Consider the following 19,878-nt stretch of genomic DNA (forward strand, 5'->3'; position numbering starts at 1 on the left):
ACAATGTAGTTTATCTGCTTTGATAATCTGGATTATATGGCAGTGTAGAAGAGGTCTGGGTTCGTGAAAGATTGCCTTTCCCTCAGAGTGAGCAACAAAACAGATTTGCCTCAATTTCCCCACCTCCCCTCAGCATGGTGGCAAATTACAATTCTGGTTGTAGCTTATATTAGAAGATGCTGTCTGGAGACAGTTGTCTGTATGTGAACATTATTATCCTAACCTATTATTGGCCTAAACTGCTATATTATGAACTACAGGATTCATTGCTTCTCTTTGTAGGCTATATTAAGTTGTTCTTATCAGTTAAATGATTCACTAGTATTAAATATGGAAAACTGCATCTGAGATTAATCCAACTTTGAATAAGATGTATTTGTGGACATTTTAAAAGAAATCCTGCGGTACTTCTCAGAGCATCTCCCTACTGAAAGGATATTGGCAAGGGTCCTATCTACTGGAGCCCGAAATGGACATGTTCAAGAGCTTCTTATTACTGTTCTATGAGAGGATGTGATATAAACAGTAGGGAATTTTCTTCAGGCAAATTGAGAAGTTTCCACTCAAGAAGAGAAAGGGAATTCCTCTTTCTTATTACTGGTACTTGCCAGGTCACTCATCCACTAGAGTGACTGTGCTGTTCAGCTTCAAGTGGGCCTCTCTTGTGGGCTGTCATCCATAATGAAAGGCATATAATTCAATTCCGTTACAATTAATGGCACTGTACAAACATGAGTTTGTTGAAGCATGAGCAAAATGTCACATAGAATTTTGAAGAATGCCTTTCACCATGTCTTAGCTGATTCATAATCACTTTTACATTTCTATTTCGTCACCAAATATACCACCAGTCTACCCAGCAAATAATCAATTTTTCTCTCTTCTTTTTAGATTTCTTAAGTCTTATGCTGTTTTTTTTCTCTCCCATCTCTTTCAGATGTAGATGAGTGTGTTGAAAAGAATGATTGTGATCCAACTACCAAATGTGAAAATAGCCCAGGGTCTTACAGATGTACATGTCAAACAGGGTACTTCAAATATAACGATGTTGTCCGTGGTGGCAAAGATGCCACAAAATGCAAAGGTGAATTCTGATGGAGATGGCTGTAAAATCTTTTGGGTGTTCTAAAGATGAAAGGCTAAAACTAAAGCAAACTGTGCAACATAATATATGTAGGGTTTAAAACTATATGTGTTTAAAACTATAGGGTTTAAAACTATATGATGTTTCTGTGCAGTTACCTGATCTGGAATAACAGGGGCATAAACTGACTCTGCTTCCTTTTGTCTCACATCGCTATTTACTACATAAATGTTCTAGCAAAGTTAAACCTGCACAAGATAGAAAAGAGGAGAAAAGTTCTATTGATTGCTTCAATAATACCAAAACACTTACCTCGCCTGGCTTGTTTCAATGGCTCCCTGCATGCAAAGACAATTTGATTCCAGATGTGTTAACAGTGCTCATTTACTGCTCAGGCTACATCTAACTAGGCTTCCCAGGTGTGTTATATCTATTACAACCACTATTGATGGCTCATCTCCACAGGGGTGACTAGTTTCCAGTCCCCTGGAATGCTGGTTTGACAGCTTCCTCTTCCAGCCTGAATGACTGGCAACAATTAGCCTCCCTCTGCTCACCACTGCTTCTGCTTCATTCACATGGTTCTTGGATTTCTGCAGTGACGGTTGCCCAGGCACCTTTTATTCCTAGATCCTTTAGCTAGGGGAAACTTGGCTGGCATCATTGACTCCCTCTGTTTGTATCCCGTGGAGGCACCTTTTTTCAGCATGCTTTCCACAATCCAAAATTTATGTGGCAGCTCCATGCCAAGAACTTAGTGGGACACCAACAAGACAAAACCTGATTGTACTGCGCAGCAGTCAGATTTGGCAAAAAGTTACTACTCAGACTGCAGCTCCCAGAATCCTTCAGCCAATTGGCTGGGGCACTCAAATAACTGTAGTCTGATTTTTTAATCTTTGACTAATCACTTTTGGATGCCTTTCCCACATTTGAAAAATGGGAATATTACAGATTGACATCACACAATGATAAGGTGGACAAAAATTGTAAAAAACCATCTATGACTGAGTGTATCTCCAGTATCATCTACTTCACTTGGGTGCTCAATAGCAACTACTGTAGGAGGATCCCAGGTGCTGATCAGCAGCAGACATGTACCTAATAAGGTTTTGGCTGTCCCTGATAGTTAAAGGCCGTTCCTTCTCCTCCAGATGATCAAGGTCAAGCACTATGTATCTGGGTGTATCCCCCACAGCCAGTCAGTACAGAAGGAGCTGCACCTAGACACCTTCCAGCTTTGTTGCATAGCAGCACATTTCAAAAGGGAGTAGCAGATCTCTCTTTCCTCAACATCTTGAAAAGTACATCTGCAGATGTGACTGTGTATGTAACCAAGCAGATTCTAATCAAGTACAAATGACCTCATTCCCCTAGTCTGATGTAGAACCCAACTGCCCGTCATGCAAGTGCAGCCTTCTAGCCACCAATCCATTGTAAGTCCTCTATATGATGCTGAATTCTGCTATATTCAGTGGTTCCCACTCAGAGAGGAATCACTAAAGCCATTGTGGGCATTCCAGATAAAGAAAAAAAAATGTAAAATGCTTCCTCTGTTTTTTAAAGGCCAGAATAATGCTTTTGGAAGAGATGTGAAATAATGCTTTCTGGTTTCTTTTTATTTCCATAGCAATCAATATTCCTGCACCTTCAAATAATAATTGCTCAGATGGAGAGGTGAGTCACAAAAACTGGAGCTTGGAATTCAATGCTAAATAGAATCCATGGCATAGATCAAAGGTGCGGGGCTAAGCTTCTGCTAAAACTGGCTATAGACATGGGAAGTGGAGCCAGTGCTGTCATGATGTAGTGGGTAGCAAACCATCCCCATAAAGTCTCATCTGTCCCGGAGGTTTCCAGTAAACCTGTAGAAAGTTATAGAATAGACTACTGCAACGCACTGCAACGAATAGACTACTGCAACGCACTCTACGTGGGGTTGCCCTTGAAGACTGTTCGGAAACTTCAACTAGTCCAACGAGCGGCAGCCAGATTGCTCACCGGAGCGACATACAGGGAGCCTACCACCCCCCTGTTGTGTCAGCTCCACTGGCTGCCGATTCAGTTCCGAGCACAATTCAAGGTGCTGGTTTTGACCTACAAAACCCTGTACGGTTCCGGTCCAGTGTATCTGTCCGAACGTATCTCCCTCTATGTCCCACCCCGGACTCTGAGATCATCTGGGGAGGCCCTGCTCTCGACCCCACCACTCTCACAAGTGAGGCTAGTGGGGAGGAGGAGCAGGGCTTTCTCAGTGGTGGCTCCTCACCTGTGGAACTCACTCCCGGGGGAAATCAGGGCAGCACCATCCCTCCTCGCCTTCAGGAGGAGGGTGAAGACGTGGTTGTGGGACCAGGCCTTTGGGCACCTTGGCAATTAAATCAGACAGTCAGGCGAGTAAGACCAGCAGGATTGATGAAATGGAATGTAAAACTAGATCTTTGAGTTAGCGAAACACTGACCATGTAAAAGGAGAAATTGGGTTTGTATTGGTTTTTATTGTTTTTATTGATTTTATGGTAATTAATGCATGCACTTTTGTGAATTATGATATGATGTAAGTTTATGTATGGTTGTTTTATGATGCAGGCATCGAATGCTGCCTTTGCTTTTGTAAGGCCGCTCTGAGTCCCCTTCGGAGTGAGAAGGGCAGGGTAAAAGAACCCCAAATAAATAAATAAATAAAGGTTTTTGTGTGTTGCTAAGTAGAGGGGATCCCACGCTAGTAGAGGCTTTTTTCCAAAGATGTTATGTGTTCAGCTTAAGAGGACTGGGAATTCTGGTTGACGTTCTCAGGTTGCTAAATTTTGGCATGCTCTGTTTTTTATTTACTTACACTGTGCTGTTCACTACAGATAACAAATACTGATTATTTGCCCAGCAAAGCAGAATGGTGGTCTGTGGATGAGTGCCACTCCACAGCAAGTTGTTGTTGTTGTTGTTGTTGTTGTATTATTATTATTATTATTATTATTATTATTATTATTATGACACAAAACACAGTATGTCACAGCAAACGAGATCTATATGCTGGATTTCATATTATTATTATTTTGTATTATTATTATTATTAATTTGTTTATTTACTCTTATTTGTATCCCGCCTTTCTCTACCCTGAAGTGAACTCAAGGCAGTTTTACATATGGCAACTATTCAATGCCTTTGAACAAAAAACAGAATATGTAGTTTGTACCATATTTTCATATGCTGGCTATAACTACTTCTTTCTTTCCAAGACAAAAGTAGTTATAGCCGGTATATGAAAATATGGTACAAACTACAGGTTAAAACATTTGCTTGTTTCTAACATCAAATGGCCTGAAAACCGCATAGAACTGATCAGAATTTGTGGGATGGGTTCTCATGACATTTCCCACTAAGTGTTCATTCTCTCTTTTCTGTCCCCTGGAAGCCACCTATAGTATGCTATCAACCCAAAGGCTGTCTGCCTCTACCAATGTGTTGCAGCAAATGTCTGTGTTGTGTAGCAACAGAAACAACACGGCCACAAAATGTTGTTGTTTCCCTGAAAACAAGCTTTCTGTTCACTGAAAAGGGGAATATTTAAATTACTGTTGTAGAAAATATGGGCTCTTTTGAGTTTTGCTATTAAATGAATTAGAACAAATAGTTGTGATGGATTCCAGCCAGGCATTTTTATTTCACATTCCTCTCTCCACCATTCCCACACCCCCTTTCCTGTCTCCTGGCCCATAGCACCAACCCTTTGTGGCTTTCCTCCCATTTTGAACAACTGATATGATGGTGGAGTTTTCATTAGGACTGTGGAGGGAGCCAAGCCACGAAGGTCTCCCCTCTCAGGCCATTAACTCAATGCGACTTGGCCTGCCCTGCTGCCTTCCCCCAGTATTTAATTATTTAAATCAAGCATGCCAGGGCTAGAGACATGGCCAACATCACATCTGATTTAATCCTTAGACTTTTTAAAAAGTGTAGCAATTGGCCCAGCTGTTCCCATTCTCATCTCTTCACCCCCATCTCCACCCAATGGAGTTTCGGGGTAATTGTTTTGCAGATTTCCCTCTGTAATTTTGCAACAGAGCTGAGACATCTCTATATTTCTTCACTGAGTATGCAGACCTCCGCAGATGTCAAAATAGTTCTGAAGGTATGTATCACCTAATGACTTTGTTTCTTCTCTGTTTCCACTCACATCTGCTTTTGTGATCCGAAGGTCAATGCTGCTGGGATTAGAAAATTGTGGTACTCATTAAAATCTGCAGGGACAGAGGCCAGCATATCCTGTTCATTGTGAGAGGAATAGGACTTCACACTGTTCATGTTGGGAAAACACACTGCAGGGATCTGTATTCCCTGTGGTGTGTCTCCATATTTCATTCTGACTGTAATACAGTTCGAATCATCCACTTCCTGGATATCTCAATACCTCGTATCCATAGAAAACTTGCTTGACTTCAAAAGGCTTCTTATCTGTTACCTCCGATCAATGAGCAGAGATAAAAATAGAAGAGGCTTCTGGGCTGATGATAAACACACACACACACACACACACACTCCTCCTGGTGTGCAGCACTTGGCCTAAAACAGAGAACATCAATGTAGCACTTAGGCTGGAAATTTTCCATCCTTGCTTTCCATATTGCAGATACATGCTAAAAGTGTGTAACATGGCATTAATCTTCAATCATGTTTGCAACTGACTCTTAAGACATTTCCTCCCATTTACTGCCTCTAGAAAGCAAATATCAGGGAAGATACATTTGCTTTTTAGAGCACTTAGTTTTGCTTTCCATTCCACAGCAACATAATTTGCTGCTGTCATATTCTGGACTAAAAAGTTGTGCAAGCACCCTTTAAAATGGTTACAATTCACTGTGGGACAGCTATCCTCAAACTGCAGGCCTTCAGCTATTTGGGCCTCCAACTCCCAGAATTCCTGACCATTGAACAAGCTGGCTAGGGCTCCTGGGAGTTGGTGGCCCAAACAGCTGATGAGCCACAGTTTGAAGATGCCTGCTTTGGGATGCCAGGAACATTCAGCAGAGGGTCCATTAAAAATAATACTCAACTCCTTTACTTCTAAAAATGAAAGTTTTTGAAATTCTGAGATTATGGAGTTTACTATTAGACATGCAAAGATTTTCTGTTATATATACAAACACTGCTTTGATTTTCCTTTCCCTGATGTGTGACTTCAAGTCACCCGTTGACTTAGGATAACCCTGTGTACTTCATAGGGTTTTCTTGGCCAAAGAATATTAATGATGTGGTTTTGCCAGTTCCTCCTGCAAAAATCCAGTATGACCTCCCCCTTATCCCTGTACTTAATATCCTCCATGATATTATCCAAGTCCCCCAGAGTGGATCTATGGTATGTTCAAAGTACAGTCAAGATACAGAGTTCACTGTTATCCATGGTTTCATGTATCCAAGGTGGGGGAAGTGTCTTGGGATGATTTTCATGGGATATGGGGGTCAAATTCTATAGTCTACAACATCTGGCACTTATTGATGGTCTTCCATTCAAATACTAACCAAGGCTGGCTCTGCTTAGTTTAAAGATCAGATGGGATCTGGTCGTAATTCTGCCTTAATGCTTTCTCTCAGCCCTTTTCATTTGTATCCTGCACCCAACCCAGCCCCAAAGCAAAAAATGCTCTCCCTGTGTCCAAATTCAGACTCCTCCATCCTATCTCCATCACTCAGCACAAACCAGTCCCTTTGCGCAATATTGGCAAACGCAAATCCGATTCTCCAGGCTGACTTAGATCTATCCCAGCTGTGTTAAATACTGGCAGGAGAAATTATATATATAAGGGAGAAACAGACATCAGATTCCAGCTGGTAGGTGAGAGTTAAAAAAAAGGCACAAATGGACCAATGCATCTGGCCAGATAAAACTGAAACAAATTCATATATTAACCACTGTGAAAGACAATTAACTGTCAAAAATCTATTCATAAAAAATAAAAGAGACTCGCACACAAACATTTGCTTCAAATTGTGCAGTATTATTTCAGACATCATCTCATATAACCTTTTGTTAAAAAAAAACTGGATGAGACAACAAACTGAATGTGTGCCTAAATAAAATGCTTATAAGGAAGGTGTAGGAATATTCTATACCTAAGAATGTGATCTTCTCGGCAGCACGTGATCTTTCTATTTGTACAAACCTCCCTCCATCAAGCAGCAATTCATTGTTTTCAAGCAGGGCCCTATCAGCAGACCTTTTAACACTGAGATATAAATTAAAGTTGCAGCATGTTATAATCACACAGGAAACCAATATGCTTTAAGCCAGTTTCTTTTCCTCTTGATGGAAATTTAAAATGTGCATCTTGCTCCGCATGCAAGAAAGAGAAATGAGATCAATGTATATGTGCTATTAATATTTTATGATTGTTGATCATTTTTTGGGTACAGTCCTAAAAAATGTTTATGAGGCAGTAAATACAGCTGAAAATTATGGGGCTTCCTTCCAAGTAGCTCTGCTTTGGAACAGAGTGTTAGCATGCAGAATATTTCCTAATTCTCACCCATTTTTGCTATTTTGTTTTCTTTGCCATCAGAAAAGCTGAAAACTGGTAGTCCTTTAACAGAAGATGAAGACATTACAGTTCAGTTGAAATGTCCTGAGTCAAATCTGAACAGACAACTGGGCACAACTGGTCTTTTCATATTGGCATTATTGCACCATTCACTTTCCCAGAGTTAACTACACTAGAGTTTACATTTCAATACATTGTTTCAAGGCAGCTCCAAACACTCTTCCATATGCTCAAGAACAAACATCCAGTTAAATTCCACACTCTCTCTGATCTTCATTCTCAGGATTTTGATGGCAGCTGACCATATTTAGATAGACACTTCCACACCCTTCCTTCTGGAGGTGTTTAGAGATCACACTAAATATGATTAGCATATATTTAGAAGAGCTCTCAAGTGGTAAAATATGTCTTTTTGACATAGCATGTGCTTGTACTCAACTGTGTATCTTGCATTGAGATTGCTTTGGCTTGTTATTGATCACTAAGAAATAAACATGAGTTGACATTGTCAAATCTGATTGTTCAATCATGAATCCACTGTGGGAAGGAAACTATGTGCATTTCTCTTAACACCTCTTTGAACTTGAACAATTGGAGTATAGTTTCTCAATTGAGCACTTTTAACATCTTATTCTCCATTGCAGAATCTTTTGGCTCTACTGGATGGTCTAGTGAGTCAGATGAAGACTGCAAGCAAGGTGGAAAGGCACAATACAGCCACCGAGATGATGAAAGCAGCAGAAGACTTCCTCAGAGTTTTGGCATTTGCCCTCCCCTCTGGGCTCAGCAGTGTGTCCAGTGAAACCACAGGTGAGTGGCTATCGTGTCCTGGGGCAAGGGGAGGTGGAGAGGTGGTGTGATCTGAAGCTTATTTGCTGGCAGAAAATGGAGTCTTCCTTCTCTTTCTGTATCCTATAATATCATTCGTAAGGGGGAGCTTGAAGCTGGTATATGAGAAATAATCTGGGGTTTTTCCCACTCCAAGTTCTAGGTTACTATTGTAGGATTGCTTCCTCGCTGGAAAAGACCATAAGTGGAGTAACAGCAACATTTTGCAGGGAGTGATGCATGATCCAGGGATGCTGCCCCTGTCCTTTCCGGCTTTCTGTCAAACATGGCTTGAGTTTGGTTTTCTTTTGTTTCATTCCAGAGCTAGCCATGTATATTAGAGGAGCTGGAAGCCAGAACCAGAGCTCAGCCCAGCTGGTGCAGAGTGAGACACAGATGGAGCTGAAGTGGGAAGCAGCAAGGAAAGAAGGGGAAGGTAAAAAGCCCATGCTGTGCCAAAGGAGCAGAGTTTGGATAAAGGTGTGAGCCACATCTGTGGCCAAGCTTAGCTGGGAAAGGCATACACACTCACACAAAGACAGAGCTACTTTCTTGGGACGCAGCTTCAGGGCTCGACTTTGGGTGTAAAACCAAGAGTGTAGAACGTATTGTTAATGTTGTTGACACCCTGGTGGTCCTCTGCCTGGAGTGGGGTAGGCTGGGGGTCAAAACAGATGGGGTCAGTCCTTCTTTATTTTCTAATTGCCACCTTTTTTCCATCCCCTCTCTCTTTCTTTCAGCCATTTCCCTTAATAAAAAGAATAATAAACTTTATTTATACCCTGCCATCTCCCCAAAGGGACTTGGAGCAGCTCACAGAAGCACTACAAGTGCCGAACATAAAATAAACAATACATAAATATATAGACTATAACAGCATAAATTTACAACAGCAAACATACATAAAATGACACATAATAGTGGGTTGTTGTGAGTTTTCTGGGTTGTATGGCCATGTTCCAGAAGCATTCTCTCCTGTGAGGTTTTCTAACAACTGCACAACCTCTGAGGATATCTGTCATAGATGCAGGCAAAATTTCAGGAGATAATGCTTCTGGAACATGGCCCAAAAACCAGCCCAGAAAACAACAACCCAGTGATTCCAGCCAGGAAAGCTTTCGACAATACATTGACACATAATTATTATTATTTTAAATTCATACAATGCAGCAATGCCTGCAGATAAAAGTGGCAGTCTTAAAATTAACAATCCAAGTATCTGAGTGGAGCAGTCATTGAGTCCTCATGTCTAACCATTAAAATCTACTAAGTGTCAAAGGTCTGTCTAAAAAGCCATGTTTTTAGACTAGACCAAAAAGCTTGGAGAATGGGGGCTAACCTAATCTCTCTAGGGAGGGTATTCCAGAGCTGTGGCACCACTACCAATAAGGCCCTCTCTCTCATCCCCACCAGCCGTAATTGGGATGGAGGGTTCCTATTCCCACAAGATATTTTCTCCCCACCCAGACAGTGACTAAAGGAGCTAGAGAATATTCTAGCCATAGGTCCAAAAAGCCCAATGCCCCTCATACCCTTCTTCCTTCATTCTCATCTGCTTTGCTTGCCTCCTATTTTCACTCCCACCATTTCTGCCCACTTATCTGTTCCTGAGTTCCAAAACAGGGCCTGGCTCACAAGCTGCCCCTGGTCCCTGTAATGGAATGAGTAACCCAAAGCCAGCTCTCTTGATGCCCAGATGCAGTTGTGTATAAGGAGGGAGGAGGAAAGAGGGACTTGGGAGCAATTCCCTCTGAAGCTGGCCTGGGTTGTACTGTATGTACTGGAGAAAGCTAAAATGGCAGGAGATCAACTAAGTAGAGAGAAGCAATGTGGGAAATGAAGAAATGTGGGCAAAAGTTACCAAGAGAGAGATCGTTTTCTTTGTACTTTCACATAGGAAGGCATGTTTGCACCCAAGCAAATATAATGTTGCAGGCTTGTTCAGACTTTCCTGTTTTATGCATAGAGCAACATAACATGTTAGGATGGACTGTGCCACCACACTTTGATGGAGATGCTTTTTGCTAATATTCTCCATCTCCAGTATGAAACAATTCCCGAAAGTTAAAAGAAAATCACTGAGGAGGGGAGATGCTGTGGCTCCACCTTATTGTCCTACGTAAATGGAGCAAGATCCTGTTCACACTACATCATTATGACACTATGATTCCACTTTTAACTATCATAGTTCCATCTTAGGGAATCCTGTGATTGGCAAGTAGAGGGAGGGGCCTTTAGAAACCTCAGCCAGACAGCTCCTCTGGTGCCCCAATCAAACCCAGGGTTTCATAGGGTGCAGCGGTGGCAGTTAAAGTGGAATCCATAGTACCATAATTCTGTAGTGTGAATGGCCTCCAGATGTTTAGGTTCTGTCATGCCAGCTCCTGTTCCAAGGGAGCAGCTGAACTGCTTACCCTTGTCTTTTCAGCTTTCACCCTGGCTGGCCTGCTCACATACCAAGGCATGGAGCACATGATGTCCGATGCTCGTGTTGAAGGGGAAGAATGGGAGCAAGTTGGAAAGTCACCTGAGTGGCTACAAGAAGTGGGGAAGCCCAACTACAAAGTATTGTCCCGGGTGGCAGCAGCTTTTGTAGGCCACAATGAGACTAAGCTGTTGAATTCCCCTGTTACTGTCAGCTTCAACCACCAGAAACCAGTGAGTCATTCATTTTTGAATATTTTCACTGTGCGGTTTCCACTAACACAACCTTCCCATTTTACATGAGGAAGTAAATATTTTACACGAGGAAGAAATGTCCTGATTGGTCTACGTGTGTCAATCATCTACATTAAAGGCAACAAGGCCAGCTCTTCCCAAACTCAATTCCCAGCACCTTCTGGGCAACATCTGTTGGCTGGAAGGTAGTCATCTACTGGATCTGTAGCCTAGAAAGTTAACTTTTTTAGGCTCTGGCTCATCTTTTTCCTCACTTTCTGTATTTCTTACCCGTCTTGAGCTGTAGGTGTGAGTAAGAAAAGAAATTACGATTATTGTTAAATATATATGCCCAATCTGTCTTTCTATATTTTTGAAATGATGAGCAACTAAGCATGAATCCTGCTCCCCTTCTCCCCCACCTTCAGGTACCCCAAAACCTCCAGACTGAGATAACTTCTTTCCCCCTAGGATTCAAAGCCAGCAATGAAAGTCATTTGTGCTTTTTGGAAGCCTGTCAATGGCAGTGGGCACTGGTCTGAAGAAGGCTGCACCCGCTTGAGTTCCACAGGCACCCAAACGGTTTGCCAGTGTACACACATGACCAGCTTCGCGGTTCTCATGGCCTTCTATGACATTGAGGTAAGCCACAGAGGGTTTGGTGCTTCTTAACTTTCCCACGGAGAGCAGGCCCTGAGTGAAACAGAAGAGAAGAGAGCAGGAACCACAGCTATTCTGTAAAACAGTGCTATTCAAAGTGACGTGCTATACATTGGTGCTGGTCCCTGGTGCCAGTGGGCATAAATATGATTCCAGACCCTGGCACACTGGGAAAAAATAATTATTGGTTCCCACCTCACATAATCTGAAAAACATTAATGTAAATGACTTGACAAAAGTGTGAGAAATTGTGATCTCTAGCAGAGGTAAGGAATAAGTTTAGATATTGCACGTAGGTCTCTGTGAGGGTTGGTAAATGTGAATAAGCTTTACCACAGTATTTAAACCAAGATATACTCTGCTGTATAATAAAATGTCACTCAGGCTTGTGTAACAAGTAGCAATATCTTTACTTTAGTTCAAAGGTTCAAGCAGGATAACTACAGTATATTCTGGCGTATAAGACTACTTTTTAACCCAAGAAAATCTTTTCAAAAGTCAGGGGTCGTCTTATACGCAGGTGTAGTCTTATGCATGGGAGTCGTCTTAACTCTATATTTTAACTGGAAAAGTTGGGGGTCGTCTTATACGCCCAGTCGTCTTATATGCCGGAATATACGGTATATATATTTCAGTCTCTTTGAATTCAGGCAGAGAACAGAGGAATAAAATAGTCTTTTTAAAATATGCCTCATGTCTTCAAGATATTTGACAGCCAACACTATCTCTTCACTGCCCAAAGTGAGAAAATGGCAAAATGAAAGTTAGAACCGTTGGTCTCAGCAGCTAGCCAGAGGCAGCAGCCAATCAGAACTCTGGCGCCTGGCACGTTCAGCCTTTCAGCAGCTGGCACATGTCTCTCCAATTAACCCACTATATCATGGCATCCTTTTTCAAATTCTCACAGTTTCGACTAATAAAATTCCTTAGCTAACTTTTCAAAACTGTATAAGGAAGTGACAAAGAAGATACATGATTGGCTTAATTACGCAAAGAGTAGCCATCTTAGTCTTTGCAAAAACAACAGAGGAGTCTTTTAGACTTACATGTTTTAGTTGGTGTGAGCTGTTTTGGACTCTACTTCATAATCTGCACAAATTTTGTGGCTGTGAAATTTCTCTGCAGAGGAGGTATATTACTTCCTGCCTGAAAATATTATTAGTATAAGTGTGAAAAATGTGTGATTTGTTTGTTTGAGAGCATAATATCGGAAACAGCCTTTCATGAGCTGGCTCTGCAGGAAGAGATGCAAGTTTCTTTTTCAAGTGTTACATTGGGGGCATGAAGAGAGAAAGAACTATTTGACAGACCTGGGGGAGTAAACCATTGACTTACACGGACATCTGCTGGAGCCCATGAGGCCAGTCAGTCAATCGTGGAAAGTGGCATAATCAAGGTTTCCAGGAACACAACCCTAACATCCATGCTACTATCTCCTATAATGGGAAGATATTAAAGCCCTCTGCCATAGTTATCTCCTTGCTGGTGGTGGACTGGAGTTTTGTTTAGACTTTTCAGCTCTTGATTCCCTAAGTTTTCTTCATAGGGCTTCTTTCTTGTGCTCATTATGGCCACCCACCTGCTAAGACATTGGAGCCCCCAGTGGCACAATGGGTTAAACCACTGAGCTGCTGAACTTGCTGATTGAAAGGTCGCAGGTTCGAATCCAGGGAGTGGCGTGAGCTCCCGCTGTTAGCCCCAGCTTCTGCCAACCTAGCAGTTTAAAAACATGCAAATGTGAGTAGATCAATAGGGACCGCTCCAGCGGGAAGGTAACGGCGCTCCATGCAGTCATGCCAGCCACATTGGAGTCGTCTATGGACAATGCCAACTCTTTGACTTAGAAATGGAGATGAGCACCAACCCCCAGAGTCAGACACAACTAGACTTAATGTCAGGGGAAAACCCTTTACCTTACCTTTACCTACCTGCTAAGACAAGATTTTCACTGCAGTGCCTTAACCATTTTTCCTTATGGCAGGACCGGGGCCTGGACGTTATCACCAAGGTGGGGCTCGTGGTCTCTCTGATCTGCCTCTTCCTCTCCATCCTCACCTTCCTTTTCTGTCGTGTCATCCGAGGCATCCGCACCACCATCCACCTGCACCTTTGTCTGGCGCTCTTTACTGCTGACGTGATCTTCCTGCTCGGAGCCGGGAACCCAAGCAACATGGTAACTAGCTGGGTGCACTTAACAGGGAGGCATTTCAGACAAAACAGCCAGGACAGGCAATAAACAGAAAGCCAAGATTTTTCTGCAATCTTTGGTAGTAATAGGATTTTATTTATTTATCGTGTCAGGCAACCGAACAGTTGTATTACATTTTTGACAGAACAAACAAACATACAAAAGACACAGAGTTTATAGGATAAATACCCAGCTGATAGAGAGCGCTCTTACTCTGACTAAGGAGATATCCCTGAAGTACTGTTGCAAATGACAGTATTACAGAAATTTGCACTTATACTTTCAGGCTGAATGTTCAGATAGACAGGATGGTAGAATTGGTGGCAAGTTCCAAGTTATGAGCTGCAGCAACACATTGTGTAAGAGAGGATTTGGACATGACAGTCTAAGGAGTACCTCGCAATTCCTGTTGATTCATGTTTCCATTATTGGCCTCCCCCTCTGTGCAGACAATGTTCTGATGTGGCACTTGTTCTTTTTCTGTTTATGTTGTAGTACTGAGTTAGATTGAGAAATGTCTATCTGAACTGCAACTCCTTTTGCCAAAAATAGCAATCATAAATTGCATAGACAGTCTGCAGCACATGTTTCACTAGAGTATGTGCTAGGTATTTTAGCAGGATAGTAAGTCTCAAATATGTGCTCCATGAACAAAATATAGGTTGTGCCTGTTTGAGAAAGAACTGGCTGTTCTACTCTTGGCCAGCAGGGGGAGCCATTTAGTATCTGGAGGACCACATATTTCCTTTTTTTTTAATTTTCCCCTCCTGTTTTATATTTTTTATCTCTTATTCTCGATAGTTAAATATCATAATTTCTGATTTGTTCCAGTTAATTTGTAAGCCTGTTATTAAGCCAAATACTTTTAAATGAGCCTCGATTTTCTCCTATTGTTTTATTGGATGTTCCATTGATAAAAGAGTATCATCTGCAAACAAATTTATTTTATATTTCTCTTTTATTACTATTCCTTTTATACGACTGTCTTCTCTTATTACATTAGCTAATAGCTCCATTACAATTGCGAATAAAATTGGGGAAAGAGGACACCCCTGCTGCATGCGTCGTGTTATATCTATTTTCCCCTGTTAAACCATCATTCACCATTTTTTGAATATAATGTATCAATTAGGCTTCTAAATTTTTCTAGTATTAATCTCATTGTCTGCCAGGATACACTATCAAATGCCTTATAAATATCCAAAAATAATACTCCTGCCACTCCTGGCAAGATCACATATTTCCAATCCAATCCACATATTTCCAATTTGTTTTCTCTAGCTCAGGCATGGGCAAACTTTGCCCCCCCCCCGGGTGTTTTGGACTTCAACTCCCACAATTCCTACCAGCTTATAAGCTGGCTGGGATTTCCAGGTTTTGAAGCATAAAACATCTAAAGGTCCAAAGATTGCCCATGTCTGCTCTAGTTTAAGAGTTTTGTGCAGAAGTCTTCAGGGAATCGCTCTTTCATGTTCTCCTTCTGGACTTGCCTCCCTTTCCAGATCGCATGTGCAATAGTGGCTGGGTTCCTGCATTACTCCTTCCTGTCTGTCTTCTGCTGGATGCTGCTGGAGGGTGTGGAGCTCTACCTGATGGTGGTTCAAGTCTTCAAAACCCACAGCCTTAAGCACTGGCACATATTCCTGGTGGGATATGGACTACCTGCTGTCTTAGTGGGCATCTCAGCTGCCATCAACAGCAAAGGCTACGGCAACAAAAAGTGAGTGGTTTTTGAAATTTGGGAGGAGACCCTTGAGAACTGCAGGACACTTGAGCATCAGAACACAGACCACCAACTCCAGAACAGAAAGGTGGACAACCAGGTGGCATGACAGTCGTTCATAATAAACGCTTGTAATATATGCTTCTGTCACACTTTTGCACTTGAAAAAAGATACATATAACACCCATTCTAATGTTGGAAGCCCTTGGTGACTAACCACTGTATGCACACCTATTCAGTCTTAATGATGACTCATGAGCCCTCTTCCCATCTAAGGAGAGGGCATTTACAAGCAAAGCCATGGGCCTGTCTAATTTGGGTAGAAAGGAAGTACATTCTGATACCTGCAAAAATTCACCCTCTTCCTTTTCCCACAGTTGCTGGCTTACAAGAGATGGTGGATTCCTATGGAGTTTCTTAGGACCGGTCTCTTTAATCATCATGGTAAAGCCTGAAATATACCCAGACCAATTTCCTCTGCCCTCTCTATTAGAAGCCATCTTACAGCCACTCTCTGTGTTCAAGTTATCTTAGGAAACCTTTTAGAGATCCTAACCTTTTAGAGAAGAGCCAAAAAAACCATTTGAATAGAATCTTCTCAAGTGGTATACAACCAAAGGTAATTACGCAAAACAATTGGCTTCAGTTATTAGACTGAATAACCTATTGTCTGTGATCCATTAGGAAACAGAGAATATGGCAGTGCATAAAAATAGCATTTCTTCAGAAGTGTTTTTCAGTGCCCAAAAATATATCTACTCTCCCATAAAACAACTTGTTTCATATTATGCAGTCAAGAGACAAAACATAGTAGATTTGGGTGGAAGAAAATCTCATATTTGGTTTACTCACAACCTTCATGGGATCAACATACACAGGTATACAACTTATCAGTCAGTTATATATATGTTTGAGATAGTTTCTGTGCCACCCGGTCAGAACATCTCTCATATAATAAAAAGCAGGCAAGTGTTTGCAAGTCTGCAATCTGAGCAGTCCCAAAGTCTAGAGAAGTCTGTGCTCATCCCAGAGCGGGTCATGTGATCTCCAGCCCCTCTCATAAATTATCAGGAAAAAACATAGATAATGTGTATGTTTTCAGTTTTAAATTGCACGTTCTTATCTTATTGTTAGCCACTTTGAGTCTCTCCTAAAAGATGGGAAAAGCTGATATCAATAAATAAAACATTTGTATGCCTACTTGTTTAATTGGAAATTGAATACACAAGCCTTCCAAATAGCTCTTATCCATGACTCCTGTTTTAACATAGTTGTATTTCCTTACCTACATTTGATTTATTTATTGAAACATTTCTATATTATCTTTTCGCCCCCATAAGGCAATAGAAGAGAAATACAACGTAGAGAGTGGCCTAGAGCCAGTTTTCATGACAGAGCCTTATTGGTACCTATGTCCCACCTTTTCTGCACAGGTCAATGCCATTGTCTTTGTGGTTACTGTCTGGAGGCTTTCTGAGAAGTTTGCTGACATCAATCCCAACATGGGTAAATTAAAAAAGGAAAGGTAAGCAGTCAAGGTGAAAGTGGTCTCTCTGAATTTCTCAGAAGTCAAGAGCTGATAACATGGAATATACAGCTTCCCTGTAGCAATGGTGCAATGGTTAATAGCTTGATTGTGGAAAGAATAAGATTATTTCAAAATTCTGCCTTGATATGCAGTTTTGCAGACATAATTTATTAGATTTGATGTGGCTTGGATGCTGCAATTGAGACAGGTCCAATGGATGTCATCTTGGCTCCTGCTCCTCCTGGTTTTTTTTTTTTTTAAATAATCTTTATTGAGTTTTTAAAATATAGTATACAAAATTGGGATAGATATGGGAAGGGGAGAGAGGCAGGGGGGGGGAGGGAGGGAAGAGTAGGAGGGGGGTGGCTAGGGGGTAAGGCTTCTGTATATGTCCTTTTGCCTCTAATTGCGCTTACACGAATTCGTAAAGTTATTATACATTATAATCTTTTCCCTTAGGGAGACATAGTAGTAATTGTAACGAAAAAGATATTCTTCTCAGGACCTCCACTTAGTTAGGGGCCCTGAGATTCTTTTATAAGTGCTATCGCCATGTATATGCCTGACCCTTAGGGGTGGGAGTAAGCCCAAGCGCAAGCTCTGGGTAGGGGGGGAGGGTGGGAGGGGGGTTAAAAGTGACTTCCGTTTAGTTTCCACACAGAATTGTCATAGGCTTTTTAGCGAGATCCGGGTTGAGTCCCTTACATTGAGTTGCACCTTTCTGTCTATAATTCATTACGTCTATGTCTCCTCTTTTTTGCTCCGCGTCGTACAGTCGTATCTCTGCCTTTCGAAGTCCTCAAAATTGGACCAGTCTGTTTGTCTCATTGGTCTGCCGGAGCTGTGTCTCAGAAGGAACGTCAGTTTGTCCATGTCTCTTATTTCGGAGATTTTATCTAGCCATTCTTCGACATTTGGTATAGTCTCTTCTTTCCAATGTCTTGCTAGGACTATTCTGGCCGCAGTGGAAATATACATCCAGATTTTATCTTCGTTATTGTCTAGTTTGAGGTCATCGTCTGTCAACCCAAGTAAGAAGTACTCTGGTTTTCTAGGGAATTTCTTTTTTAATATTTTTTGCGATTCTGTCTGGAGCTCTGTCCAAAATTTCTGTATCTTCGGGCAGGTCCACCACATGTGGAAGTAGGTGCCGGGGAGGTTCCTACACTTCCAACATGTATTCTGGTAGTTTTGATACATTTGGCTCAGTCTGTATGGTGTGAGGTACCAACGATGGAAAGTTTTCAGCCAATTTTCTTTTAAAGCAGATGAATAGGTATATTTTAACTTCCTTCTCCATATTGACTGCCACTCTTCTAGTTTTATTGGGCGACCGATGTTTTTGGCCCATTGGATCATGCAGTTTTTAATCTCCTCGGTTTCCGTTTCCCAGGTTAAAAGTTGGTTATAAAGTTTTGAGATTATTGTTTTTTTCCCTTTTCAATATTATTTCCCAGATCGTCACTTTGTCTTCGAAACCGAGCTTCGCATCTTGTTTGTATGTTTCCCTGAGTTGGAAGTATTGCAGCCATGTCAGGTTCTTAAAGGAACGGGCCAGTTCTTCCTGGGACTTCAAGTTCCATGAATTGTCCTTACTGTTCTTGACGAGTAGTTCTCTGTAGGTTGGCCATTGTTGCCATCCTAGCAGGCGTCTTTGCTTTGCTTCAAACGGCGAAAGCCACAGTGGGGTTTTGTCATAAAAGTATTTCTTGTATTTTAACCAGACTTTAAGGAGGGAGGATCTGACGAAGTGGTTTCCTACATTTCTCTCAATTTTAGCTCTATCGTACCATAGGTACGCATGCCACCCCGCTCTAAGGTTAAAGCCTTCCAGTGTAAGAGTATTTTCCTTTCTAAGAGTAATCCAATCCTTCACCCATGCTAATGCGCAGGCCTCGGAGTAGGTTTTTAGATTGGGGAGGCCAAAACCCTCTCTTTCTTTCTTGTCGATCATGATGTGGTGTTTCATTCTTGGCTTCTTCCCGTTCCATATGAACTTGCGCAGGTCTTTATTCCACTGATCGAAAGTTTTGTTGTTTCTTATTATGGGCAGGTTCTGGAAGAGGTAGAGGAGCCTGGGGAGGGTGTTCATTTTGATAAGCCCGATTCTTCCTAGGAGGGAGAGGTTCAATGATTTCCATTTAACTAGATCCACTCTCACCTTTTTCCAAGTCGCCTCGTAGTTGTTCTTAAGTAACTGGGCGTTTTTGGCCGTGATCCAAATCCCCAGGTATTTTATTTTTTTATTGATTGAAAGGCCCGACAGGTTTTTCAGTTCTTCTTGCATGTCAGCTGTCATATTTTTTGTTAGAAGTGTTGTTTTGCTTTTGTTAATTCTAAATCCCGATACCCTTCCATACTCTTCTAATTTTTCCAGCCATTTCTGGATGTTGTCGACTGGGTCGTCGATTATACATATGACATCGTTCGCGAACGCCCGGATTTTGTATTCCTGTTTGGCGATCTTCATTCCCTTGATGTTTTTATCGTCTTTAATTGTTTTTAACAGGGTTTCTAGGGCCATAATGAAGAGGAGCGGTGACAGGGGGCATCCCTGTCTTGTACCTTTTGTGATCTTAATTGCTTCCGACAGTTGGGAATTTATTAGGAGCCTCGCCTTTTGTTTTGCGTAGATGGAGTTAATGGCGTTTTTAAAGGCATACCCTATATCAATT

General features: G+C 41.6%; 1 protein-coding gene across 3 annotated transcripts in view; it reads left to right on the forward strand.

The window, feature by feature from the left end:
* Positions 1-19,878, forward strand: part of ADGRE5 (adhesion G protein-coupled receptor E5) — a 65,461-nt gene that overhangs the window by 36,283 nt on the left and 9,300 nt on the right. For all 3 annotated transcript variants that reach the window (XM_060764881.2, XM_060764883.2, XM_060764882.2), the window contains 11 exons: positions 938-1,084; positions 2,715-2,761; positions 5,122-5,214; positions 8,263-8,428; positions 8,769-8,882; positions 10,875-11,104; positions 11,576-11,746; positions 13,746-13,937; positions 15,455-15,672; positions 16,053-16,119; positions 17,109-17,200. In XM_060764881.2, the coding sequence (XP_060620864.2) occupies positions 938-1,084; positions 2,715-2,761; positions 5,122-5,214; positions 8,263-8,428; positions 8,769-8,882; positions 10,875-11,104; positions 11,576-11,746; positions 13,746-13,937; positions 15,455-15,672; positions 16,053-16,119; positions 17,109-17,200 (1,537 nt within the window). The remainder of the gene's footprint in view (positions 1-937; positions 1,085-2,714; positions 2,762-5,121; positions 5,215-8,262; positions 8,429-8,768; positions 8,883-10,874; positions 11,105-11,575; positions 11,747-13,745; positions 13,938-15,454; positions 15,673-16,052; positions 16,120-17,108; positions 17,201-19,878) is intronic.

This window comes from Anolis sagrei, chromosome 2 (assembly GCF_037176765.1).
Source record: "Anolis sagrei isolate rAnoSag1 chromosome 2, rAnoSag1.mat, whole genome shotgun sequence".
In the NCBI taxonomy this organism is placed as follows: domain Eukaryota; kingdom Metazoa; phylum Chordata; class Lepidosauria; order Squamata; family Dactyloidae; genus Anolis; species Anolis sagrei.